We start from the raw sequence: 12,337 nt of genomic DNA, 5'->3' as shown, positions 1-12,337 counted from the left end.
TTTGCTCCAAAAATGGCACTCTAACATTTCCAAACCAAATGAGGAAAAAAAAAAAAGAAAAAAGATAGCGCTGGATTATGACTGTCAGTATACAGAAGATGGTAAATTTACTGTTACTCGCTCAGCAGCTGTTTTAGAAACCTCACTGCATCTGTGGTCACTTGTTTTTCAGACTAATTCCAGAGTAATATACTATGAAGTATAAAGTTATACATTTACACTAAATCATTTTAAATTTGCAAAAATAAAGAAGTTCCTTAGATTTACGCTGCTAAATAAGGTCTTCACAGTCTGTAAAAAGGGTCAAATCAAATCAAATCACTTTTATTGTCACACAACCATATACACAAGTGCAATAGTGGGTGAAATTCTTGGGTGCAGTTCCGAGCAACATAGTAGTCGTGAAAGTGATGGGACATATACCAATTTACAATAAACATCAGATTAACACAACACAATTTATAATCTAATATACACATAATTACACATAACACAATATACAAATAATAACATACAATGTACAGTATACAATACACACAATATAGAATACACATTATACAATAAAAAAGTATATATAGTATATAAAAAAATGTGCAGTAGGTTGTATTGTACTGTATTGACATTCAGGCTGTCGGTTGATAGTAAGTTGCCAGTGTGTTGTTAAAAGAGAATATAATATAATAATAATATAATTTATGACAGTCCGGTGTGAGATATAAGAGTAAGAGTAATAAAGTGCAGTGCTGATGTATTTTGATCGTGGGAGATCAAGAGTTCAAAAGTCTGATTGCTTGAGGGAAGAAGCTATCATGAAGTCGGCTGGTGCGGGTCCTGATGCTGCGATACCGCCTGCCTGATGGTAGCAGTGAGAACAGCCCATGGCCCGGGTTGCTGGAGTTTCTGATGATCCTCCGAGCTTTTTTCACACACCACCTGGTATATATGTCCTAGAGGGAGGGAAGCTCACCTCCGATGATGTGTCTGGCAGTTCGCACCACCCTTTGCAGTGCTTTGTGGTTGTGGGCGGTGCTATTGCCGTACCAGGCAGAGATGCAGCCAGTCAGGATGCTCTCTACAGTGCAGGTGTAGAACTGTGTGAGGATGTGGTAGTTCATTCCAAATTTCCTCAGCCGTCTCAGGAAGAAGAGGCGCTGATGAGCCTTCTTCACAACGGCTTCAGTGTGGATGGACCATGTGAGTTCCTCAGTGATGTGGACACCCAGGAACTTGAAGCTGCTGACTCTCTCCACTGGTGCTCCATTGATGGTGATTGGACTGTGTTCTCTATCTCTTCTCCTGAAGTCCACCACAAGCTCCTTTGTCTTACTGACGTTGAGGGAGAGGTTGTGCTCCTGACACCAGTGTGTGCACCTCCTGTCTGCAGGCTGTTTCATCATTGTCAGTGATCAGACCTACCACCGTCGTATCATCAGCAAACTTAATGATGGCATTGGAGCTGTGTGTTGCCACACAGTCATGTGTGTACAGGGAATACAGGAGTGGGCTGAGAACACAGCCCTGCAGGGCTCCAGTGTTGAGGGTCAGTGATGAGGAGATGTTTCTTGCCCATTCTAACCACCTGGCGTCTGCTTGAGAGGAAGTCCAGGATCCAGCTACACAGCGAGCTGTTTAAGCCCAGAGCCCGGAGTTTCTCATCAAGCTTGGAGGGCACTATGGTGTTGAATGCTGAGCCGTAGTCTACAAACAACATTCTCACATAAGTGTTATTTTTTTCCAGGTGGGAGAGAGCAGTGTGTATTGTAGATGCAATGGCATCATCAGTGGAGCGGTTGTTGCGGTAAGCAAACTGCAATGGGTCTAGTGATGGAGGCAACACAGAGCAGATGTAATCTCTGATTAGTCTCTCAAAGCATTTGCTGATGATGGGGGTCAGAGCAACAGGACGCCAGTCATTTAAGCAAGTGATTTTGGATTGCTTTGGAACAGGCACAATGGTGGATGTTTTAAAGCATGTGGGGACTACAGACAAAGAGAGGGAAAGGTTGAAAATGTCCGTAAAAACACCAGCCATTTGGTTCGCGCACGCTCTGATGACACGGCCTGGAATGCCGTCTGGAGCCGTGGCTTTGCGGATATTCACCCGTCGGAAGGATCGGGTTACATCCGCTACAGAGACGGAGAGTGAACTAACCTCTGTAGCTTCGGCCGCGAGAGCTCTCTCCGCGAGGGCGGTGTTATTTCCCTCGAAACGAGCATAAAAAGTATTTAGCTCATCCTGGAGAGAGGCAGCAAAGTTTTTATTCCCTTTAAAGTCTGTGATGATATTAATTCCCTGCCACATGCTTCTAGAGTTGGTGGTGTTGAATTGTCCTTCAATCTTGTTCCTGTACAGACGTTTTGCTGTTCTGATTTCTGTTTTTCGGAGGGCATAACTGGCTTGTTTATGCTCCTCCGCGTTCCCGGAATTAAAAGCGGAGGTCCGCGCATGAAGTGCCGCGCGAACATCGCTATTAATCCAAGGTTTCTGGTTTGGATAGATCCGTACTGTTCTGGTTGGAACGACGCCCTCTACGCACTTTCTGATGAAACACGTTATGCTATCAGCGTAAAGCTCGATGTCGTCATCAGAGGCAGACCGGAACATCTCCCAGTCCGCGTTTTCAATACAGTCTTGTAGCGTAGAGTCTGATTGGTCCGACCAGCACTGGATCATTCTGAGGGTGGGTGCTTCCTGTTTCAGTTTCTGCCTGTAAGCGGGCAGAAGCAGAATGGAAGAGTGGTTCGATTTGCCAAATGGTGGGAGGGGGAGGGATTTGTAGCTGTCCTGGAGAGTAGCAATGGTCCAAAACCCGGTCCCCTTGTGTGTTAAAACTAATGTGTTGGTGGTATTTTAGTGCGACTGATTTGAAACTGGCTTTATTAAAGTCCCCGGTCACAATGAACGCGGCCTCAGGGTGCGCGGTTTCCTGCTCGCTTATAATCCCATACAGTTCCTTGAGTGCCCGGCCTGTGTCGGCTTGTGGCGGGATGTACACAGCAGTGATAATGACCGCTGTGAATTCCCTCAGTAGCCAGAATGGTCAACACAGAAGCATGAGAAATTCCAGATCAGGAGAGCAGAAAGACTTGATAGAATGTACGTTCCTCTGATCACACCAGGATTTGTTGATCATAAAACATACACCACCACCTCTGCTTTTACCTGAGAGGTCTTTCGCTCTGTCCGCTCAGTGCACGGAGAACCCCGCGGGTTCAATCTGGAATCTCAGCAGACATCCAAGTTTCCGTAAGGCAGATAATGCAGCAGTCCCTCGACTCTCGTTGGAAAGAGATCTGCGCTCTCAGCTCGCAGAGCTTGTTGTCCAGAGACTGAACATTTGCCAGTAGAATACTGGGTAGCGGGGGTCGATTTGCACGACGTCTTACTCTGATGAGAATGCTGGCTCTGTTTCCCCTTTTCCTTTTGCATTTTCACGGCCGGGCTGCCCAGACAAAGGGCTCCGCTGGCGTGTTTGTAAACAGAGGGTCGGCATTGAGGAATTTGAAGTCCGGTTTACGGTGTGTAATTGTAGAACCAATGTCCAAAAGTGTTTGTCTGTCGTAGACAATAAGGCAGACAACATCCAAGACAAAAAACATAAGAATTGTAAACAAAACAAACAAAACACTACAATGATGTGTCGGAGCTCGCAACGCAGCAGCCATACTCGGCGCCATCTTGAGTCCAATCCATCTTGGGTCCATACTAAGATCTCAGCGATTGGAATGCTGGATCTATCTGACATTAACACAGTGAAGAAGCCTGTGCCTTTTTGCATAAAAAAGTTTTTCCCTTAAGTATAACACTTAAAGCATGATTTCCACTTACCTAAGGGAATGACTTGTGGGTGTTGCTTATAATCCCTTAAATAATTATCTTAGGCCAGGTTTACCGTAATAAAACTCTACAGTTACCATGGACACAACATGTCCCTACCAACTTTCAGAAGTTCGGAAATGTCCTGAAGAAAATTTGGGCAATTTTACCACATAGAAAATAATATTTTTAAATAATTTTAATGACTATTAAAGTTTCTCTGTGTCATTATTTATGTGTTCATTATTGTCCGACCTCTTCTGAAGCAGTGCATAAACAGGATTGTCACATGGCACCTGTTAAGGCCCAGGTATACTTTGTTTTTGTGCGCTCCGGATCAGCTCGCGCCTGATCGACCACGTTGCTTTTTTGAGTATACTCTTCTGACAGTGAGCGAAAACAAACGTGTTTGACGCATGCCCACTACAACTTCTTTGTGATACTCTTTTAGTACAGTCGATAGCAGGCGCATGCACCAGCGATGCGCACAGCCGAGGACAGTGTGCGCGGGTCAAGAAAAATCTTTCCTGGGCAAGTAAAAAAAACGTCCTGAATTTTGCATGAGGACAAATTAATAAAGGATTCTTAAGTAACACTTAAGGGTTATTTTCTGCAACACCCTTAAGTTTAAGAGAAACTTTAAAGTGATCTTAAGGGAAAATTACACTTGAGGTGCTTTATACAACCAGGCACTGGTCTTAATCAGCATCATGTTCCCATGAAGCAGTAAAGTCAAATTACCTTTTCAACTTCCTGAAGATAGAGCAAAGCAATGTCTCCAGACTTCTCATAACAAGTGATGATCTCCTGGTCTCTGTCTGCGATACGATTGGAAAGCAATGGGGATGCTGAAGGCGCCTTCTCCAGGCAAAGACCTACGGACAAACAACAACAACACAAAAATGACTTAAACAAGCCAACAGCAAGAAAGCACACAAGGCTGTCCTAACTGCCAGATTCTCAGGGATGTTCATATCTTATGATAGTTCATTTGTACTTAGGTCTTATATAAATATAAAAGTCACACTCTGGCTCTGTGGTGCTATCATAACATTGCTCTGTTAATTTGAGCATGCCGACCAACCCAGCATACTTTCTCTTTATCCAACCAGTGGCTCATGAGGGGAGTATACAAGAAACCTGTTTGAAAATAATCAGTATTTTGTTTGGTGAAACTAGTGGCACAGGAATTACACAATTCCGCTTTAAACTGAATATCACATGCTTCATTCTTTTAACTCCAGTTTGTTTTCTTCATTGCTGGTGGACAGTAGAAACGAGACACTGAAATATACATGTGTGAAAAAAATCAAAGACCTCAGAAAAACCAGAAAAGCTTTTAATGTTTTAGCATGAGCTGATGTCTGTTCCACTGACGGATCCCGTTGCCTTGTCTGGGTCAGCTGAGAGCCAAGCAGTGCGGTAAAGACACAAGTGCGGCTCCTTAGAGATGTCATACAATCTGTGGCCAATCTTTGCCTTCTGGCTTCAGCTTCTAAAGCCACATCTTAAATCCCTCACAGTACGAGAAAAACAGGCCAGACCCGGTGCTCAGGTGGCCAGTGAACATGATGAGAGTTGTTTGTTTGGCTGATGTTAGTAATGGGTTCTCAGCACAGATAAAGTTTTCATGACACTACTGCTGTGTGACAGGAAACAGAAACTGTAGCCCTCCTAACTACTTTTCAAACCACATTAATAATACATAACTGCTTATAAACAGATATCACAGGGCGAAGAAAGCTATTAACAGTCCGGAATTTTCTGGTATCGAATCTCGAAATGATTCCGAAATGAAAGCCGCATAATTAATCATGAGCAAAGAGGTAATGTTGAAGAAGTGATTAAAAGTGCACTGTGAAGTCACAGCAGAAGAGAGGAAGAAGATGATGCAGATAGAGGGGTAGAGACACTGATTGACATAATTATTAAAGGTAAAGGGTGCTATTTTTTCCATGTTAAGTGTGTAATTTTTGCACCACCTACCTAGCATCACCAAACAGGAAAATAACTAGATGGGTAAAAGTCTGTCGGGATAAACTTTACTGTTGAATTTTTTGACATTTCTTATTCAAACTCCATTTATTATTCAAACAAAGGCTCGTTTCAACATTCCGTCAAAGCGACTCTATAGGATTTTGGCTCATTGGCTATAGGAAAACCATTAGTATGATTGGTCAGAACAGTCTGAAGGTCTGTGCAGAGTTTGGTGGATGTAGCTCAAAAGCTCTGGAGCTCTGGGTCAGATATTTTTGTCTTGGTTTATGGATTTTGAAAAAACCCTAACTGAATGGTGTAGAGTAACAGTACATTAGATTTGTCAAGCCAACCTACTGATCGTTTCCCAAATATGCCCCCGGTATGTCATTTGTTAGACAAGCAGATCATCCCGCCCCAAACTCACACCATTTGTTGAGGCAGTGTCGCTATGTCAGGCTGGTTGGGATGCTCAAACAAAGCAATGTTTATTTTTCGTATGGTGCTGCTGGTGGCACAGACATGACAAACTGCATCTAAATGTCAAAGTTTAGGAGGACAAAGAGATTTTCAACATTCTTGTTGTTCCACACTAGAGGTAGACAGATATATCAGTTTTACCGATTAATCGGTGCCGATAGTTGCTTTTTAGAACTGTTGTTATCGGCAAAAATCTGTGCCGAAAGATTTTTCATAATTTCTTCATTTCTAAATAAGAGTCCCAGGTGTACTTCTGGCTTGTTTATACTTAAAAGTCCCACATTATGTTATTTTGGGGATTTTGGTTGAACAATATACTGCATCTGAGATTTTATTCATTTAGGACTCTTTGTCTAAAGAGTAAGAATGTAAGTAAAATAATATGATATTTTAAAAGCTATCGGCCGATTAATTGGTTATCGGCCTTTCCCACCTCCTTAGTTACCTTAGACCTCTATTCCACACCAATACCCACAAGGAAGAAGAAGAAAAAAATGTGTGTGTGTATGAGCATACAAGCTGTACACAGTTGAAGTCAGAAGTTTATATACACTTAGGTTGAAGTCATTAAAACTACATTTTTTAATCACTCCACAGATTTAATATTAGCAAACTATAGTTTTGGCAAGTCATTTAGGACATCTACTTTGTGCATGACAAGAGTAATTGTTCCAACAATTGTTTACAGATGGATTGTTTCACTTTTAATTGACTATATCACAATTCCAGTGGGTCAGAAGTTTACATACACTAATTTACCTGTGCCTTTAAGCAGCTTGGAAAATTCCAGAAAATTATGTCAAGTCTTTAGACAATTAGCCAATTAGCTTCTGATAGGAGGTGTACTGAATTGGAGGTGTACTTGTGGATGTATTTTAAGGTGTACCTTCAAACTCAGCGCCTCTTTGCTTGACATCATGGGAAAATCAAAAGAAATCAGCCAAGAATTGTGGACCTCCACAAGTCTGGTTTATCCTTGGGAGCAATTTCCAAATGCCTCAAGGTACCACGTTCATCTGTACAAACAATAGTATGCAAATATAAACACCATGGGACCACACAGCCATCATACCACTCAGGAAGGAGACGCATTCTGTCTCCTAGAGATGAATGTAGTTTGGTGCAAAAAGCGCAAATCAATCCCAGAACAACAGCAAAGGACCTTGTGAAGATGGTGGAGGAAACACGTAGACAAGTATCTATATCCACAGTAAAATGTGTCCTATGTCGATATATAACCTGAAAGGCTGCTCAGCAAGGAAGAAGCCACTGCTCCAAAACCGCCATAAAAAAGCCAGACTACAGTTTGCAAGATCCTACTTTTTGGAGAAATGTCCTCTGGTCTGATGAAACAAAAATTAAACTGTTTGGCAATAATGACCATCGTTATGTTTGGAGGAAAAAGGGTGAGGTTTGCAAGCCGAAGAACACCATCCCAACCGTGAAGCATGGGGGTGGCAGCATCATCAGCTTTGCTGCAGGAGGGACTGGTGCACTTCACAAAACAGATGGCATCATGAGGAAGGAAAATTATGTGGACATATTGAAGCAACATCTCAAGACATCAGCCAGGAAGTTAAAGCATGGTCACAAATGGGTCTTCCAAATGGACAATGACCCCAAGCATTCCTCCAAAGTTGTGGCAAAATGGCTTAAGGACAACAAAGTCAAGGTATTGGAGTGGCCATCACAAAGCCCTGACCTCAATCCGACAGAAAATTTGTGGGCAGAACTGAAAAAGCCTGTGCGAGCAAGTAGGCTTACAAACCTGACTCAGTTACACCAGTTCTGTCTGAAGGAATGGGCCAAAATTCCAGCAACTTATTGTGAGAAGCTTGTGGAAGTCTACCCAAAATGTTTGACCCAAGTTAAACAATTTAAAGGCAATGCTACCAAATACTAACAAAGTGTATGTAAACTTCTGACCCACTGCAAATGTGATAAAAGAAATAAAAGCTGAAATAAATCATTCTCTCTACTATTATTCTGACATTTCACATTCTTAAAATAAAGTAGTGATCCTAAATGACCCAAGACAGGGAATGTTTTTTACAATTAAATGTCAGGAATTGTAAAAAAACTGAGTTTAAATGTATTTGGTTAAGGTGTATGTAAACTTCTGACTTCAACTGTACATCTCTTTACCTTTTATAGACGAGCTACACGGGAGACCTGAACTTAGTCTATAAGGTCTAGAAAAGACACATTCTCTTCCGTTCTGACACACATAACATTCGTCAGACATCTGTCTCTCTCAGCCCAATGACTGCAGTGTTGTTCTAAACACACACATATCCCGCATTCACCTTTATAGGTTCAAGGCCCTTTATACTAGCCAGACCAAAAACAAGTTCCATTACTGCCACCGGGCTCTTTAATTACCTGTATAACAGCCGCAGTAAATCTGATGCCTCAGGACAGTCTGTGACGAGCAGCTCACAGCAGCAAGAGGGAGATTTTTATCATTCACAACGAGAGTTTAAAGAGATAGTCAACCGTTCCAAACTTGTATAACTTTGTTTCTTTCATGGAACACAAAATTAGATGTTAGGCCAAATGTTTATTCTCAGTCACCATTCGTTTTCATTGCATGGAAAAGAGATGCAATGAAAGTGAATGGTGATTGAGGCTAACCTCTCCTTTTGTATTCCAAGGAAGAAACAAAGACATATGTGTAACAACACCATGTATGTTTAGTCAATGCTGCCACCCAAAGGTCAGCAAGTGAACTGCAGGAGCACGATGCATTTCTTTGTTCATGACAGTATAGCTTCCTACAAGATTAACACAAGCCTCTGAATCCAACCACATGTGTCTTATAATAACAAGCTTTGACTGTGAGATCAAGTTCAGTCGAGTTCAATACAAGTTAAGCTCAATCGACAGCATTTGTTGATTACCACAAAAATTTATTCAGACTCCTCCCCTCCTTTTCGTTAAAAAAAACAAAAATCGAGGTTACAGTGAGGATCTTACAATGGAAGTGAATGGAGACAATGAAAGTGAATGTGGCCAATTTTTGGAGGGTTTAAAACGGCTTATAATTTTAGCTTATAATTTTATAAAAGCACTTACATTAATTCTTCTGTTAAAACTCATGAATTATTTAAGCTGTAAAGTTGTTTAGATTGTCATTTCTACAGTCGTTCTCTTTCATCATCTCGTGTTCGAGATCCACCTATGGGAAGGGCATATGCACCTGACCTCTGCAGAAGCATTCAGTTGCACCAAGTTTGGCTTGACAGACAGGAGCGCATGTCAAATGCCGCTGTAAGGCCCCGCCCTTATCTGAGGGCATAAAAGGTCCTGTATGTGCTACTTTCCTCATTTGACATTCACTTCTCGTGACCTCTATGCGGAATACTCACAGCTCGACTGGTTTTTCACATTTGGCTCTCACTCAACAGTCTGTAGAAGGACACATCCTCGGATCAGCTTTCGCCAGGTGTGACTGCCAAAGGAGTTCTGGTCAGTTTGCTGTTTTATTCAGCCTGCAAGCCACCCACGCTCGCTGGCCTTCGTGTTTCTTTACGGCTGCCCGCCTTTTTCCTCGTTGCCATTTTCCCTGCATCTCGGGCTAACCACCTGTTTTTCAATGGATTATTACTCAAGAGTATGTCTGTAACATGGCTCATCCCAAACCCTCATCACCTGCTTGCGCCGGTAACCAGCAGTCGTGAACATGCCCTGCCGCCTGCGGAGCGCTTATCGCAGCAAGAGATTCCCATCCTTTCTGCGTTGTGTGCATGAGATTCAAACACATGGAGGAGGCTCGCTCCTTCCCTGAAAATTGTATTCATTTTACATCCTTGCCCAGAAAATTCCCGCACCGTAGGCTCAATGTAGTTGCTACCCAAGGCAGCGAACTCGAGCATGATGACTAGGACGGGGGAAATGGCTACGACGTTGAAACTCTGGGGGCTCCCCAGACTTTGCCTTCTCTCAGTTGGGTTGACCAAGCTGAGGCTTCTTTACTCGAAAAATCTTTCCACCCTGGCGTTTCTTCATTTGGGCACGAGCCTACTGGCTCTGGGGATGATGAAGACGCTGTGCTGGAGTGCTCGGAGGACGAGGAGGCCATCCTGTCGGCTCAGGCTCAGCCAGTCAGCGGTTCGGTGGTGTTACCGCATGCCATCCTCCTTGAAGTGTGTGAGCGAGCGGCCGCTCGGCTCAACATCGAATGGCCGGCTCTTCAAAATGCCACCGATCACGAGAGAGATGTTTATGAAGGAAAACTGTTGAGGCCGCCGCCCAGCCTGAGAAAACAGCTCCTGCCCGTCCTTCCTGCGTGCGCTAAGCACATGAAGCACTACTGGAGAGACCCGCTTGACCTTAAGCATGGTCCCTGGGTTTGGAGGTGAAGGATATTGCCGCGCTTGGTATGGGTGACCCCTCCATCATTGAACCTTCAATAGCCAGACACCTTTACCCCTCGCAAGGAGGTCTGCATGCCCCCCAAGCCCAACCTCCCTAACAAGATGGACCGCTTCTCCGCATCCATTTTTCAAGGCTCGTACAGAGCCTTGGCTCTCGTCATTCGAGCTCTGAATGTTTACTCCCTTCTTTCAGCCTATCAGGCTGAACTCATGGAAGATATGTGTAAACATTTAGAGAAGGGCTCTCCTTCGCCCACGTTGTGAAAGGAAATAGTCACGGTCAATGACCTTGTTCTTCGTAATGCCCTTCAGGCTGTCCAAGCCTCCGGCCATGCTATGGCTCTATCTGTCGTAGGTGAATGCGCACGGTGGATAAATATTTCCAGTTTGCCCGATAGTGAGAAGAGACGCATTGCGGGAGCCCCAGTGGAAACTAGACAAGTTCTATTTGGTCCGGCTGTCGCCCTAATGCAGCAGCATTGCGATGAAAAAAAGGAGGACGAAGCTTTTAAATTGTGCCTTCCTATAAAGTCCATGCCCCACCAGGCTCCCACTGTACGGCCTGCTCAAGCCCCGAATTCCAGGTGTTTTTACTAAAATGCTGCCCAACCTCACAATAAGCAGCCTAGTCAGCAGCCCAACCCAACCCCGCCGTGACCGTCAACTGCGTCAACAAATAATCAAGACTTTTTGATGCATACTTGCTGGGTAGTCCCACCCACAGTGAAATCTCAATGGTCAAAATCACATTCCAAAATAGCTGTATATTTAACATTGAATGCAATTCTGATTTTGTTACTTTGTGCAGCATTCTGCTTTGAAGTGGGGATGGGGAAAGAACAATATATTTGATGATAGAAACGTGATGTTGTACATAGTTAGGCTCTTAGAAGACATTCCCTTACTAAAGCAACTTACAAGTGGTCACTGTATGAACAAAAAACAACTCCACTCCAGAAGGGAAAACTAGAAGTGTTGATATTAAATGTTGCAACTTAGCTCAGCTATATCTGAATTTGCATGTTTTCACACTATGCACTAGGGGTTGCACAACAGTCAACTAGTCGAGCCTATTTGTCGCGTCCAATTCGACCGGTCATGACTGCTCATCCACCTTGAAACCACCGCACAAACATCAACCATATCGTTATCTCCTCTTAAGCACCTTTTTATTGGAAGTGTGCCACAATAGGTAGGCATACGTCAAGCTGTAACGTTGCTAAAAGTTAACATAAGTGTTTGAAGATAGCCTGGACTACCTGTAGCTGCAGGTGGTTCCTCAAGTCATCCAAGTCAAATGTTCCAACACACAAAGTTGGACATTGGACTCCAACTTGAAGCGCTCTTCTAACTGTCGCTGAATTGTGTTCTTGATGGAGCGCACAGCATCCAGGTCAGCATAACCCTATTATTTCGGTTATATTTAAAGTCCAATTTGCATATAAAGCAGGTTACTGTAGCATTTGTATCATCTTTATCCATGCAACCTATGGAATGTTCTGAACATTATCAGAGTTGATACAAAGTTCTGCGCATGTGCGTACAGATATGGAGAATGCCTAAGATTGTTATTGATATGTTGATGCATTGTGTTGTTAAGCAGATCGACAGGTAACCAAACACCAGCTCTGAAGTGCATTCTGTGTGTGCATCTTTTAATGCGAGTTTGACAGAACATCACATCCTT

General features: G+C 43.2%; 1 protein-coding gene across 7 annotated transcripts in view; it reads right to left on the bottom strand.

Moving 5' to 3' along the window:
* LOC127411550 (tetratricopeptide repeat protein 7B-like) overlaps positions 1–12,337 on the bottom strand; it is an 89,710-nt gene that overhangs the window by 57,559 nt on the left and 19,814 nt on the right. For all 7 annotated transcript variants that reach the window (XR_007892301.1, XM_051647221.1, XM_051647226.1 and 4 more), the window contains one exon: positions 4,559–4,692. Coding sequence is in view for 6 of the 7 variants with exons in the window: in XM_051647221.1 (XP_051503181.1) it covers positions 4,559–4,692 (134 nt within the window). In the remaining variant the exon portion in view is untranslated. The remainder of the gene's footprint in view (positions 1–4,558; positions 4,693–12,337) is intronic.

This window comes from Myxocyprinus asiaticus, chromosome 20 (assembly GCF_019703515.2).
Source record: "Myxocyprinus asiaticus isolate MX2 ecotype Aquarium Trade chromosome 20, UBuf_Myxa_2, whole genome shotgun sequence".
NCBI lineage: Eukaryota > Metazoa > Chordata > Actinopteri > Cypriniformes > Catostomidae > Myxocyprinus > Myxocyprinus asiaticus.
Note: the sequence above shows the minus strand (reverse complement) of the source record. Positions and strands in the feature narration are given on the sequence as shown.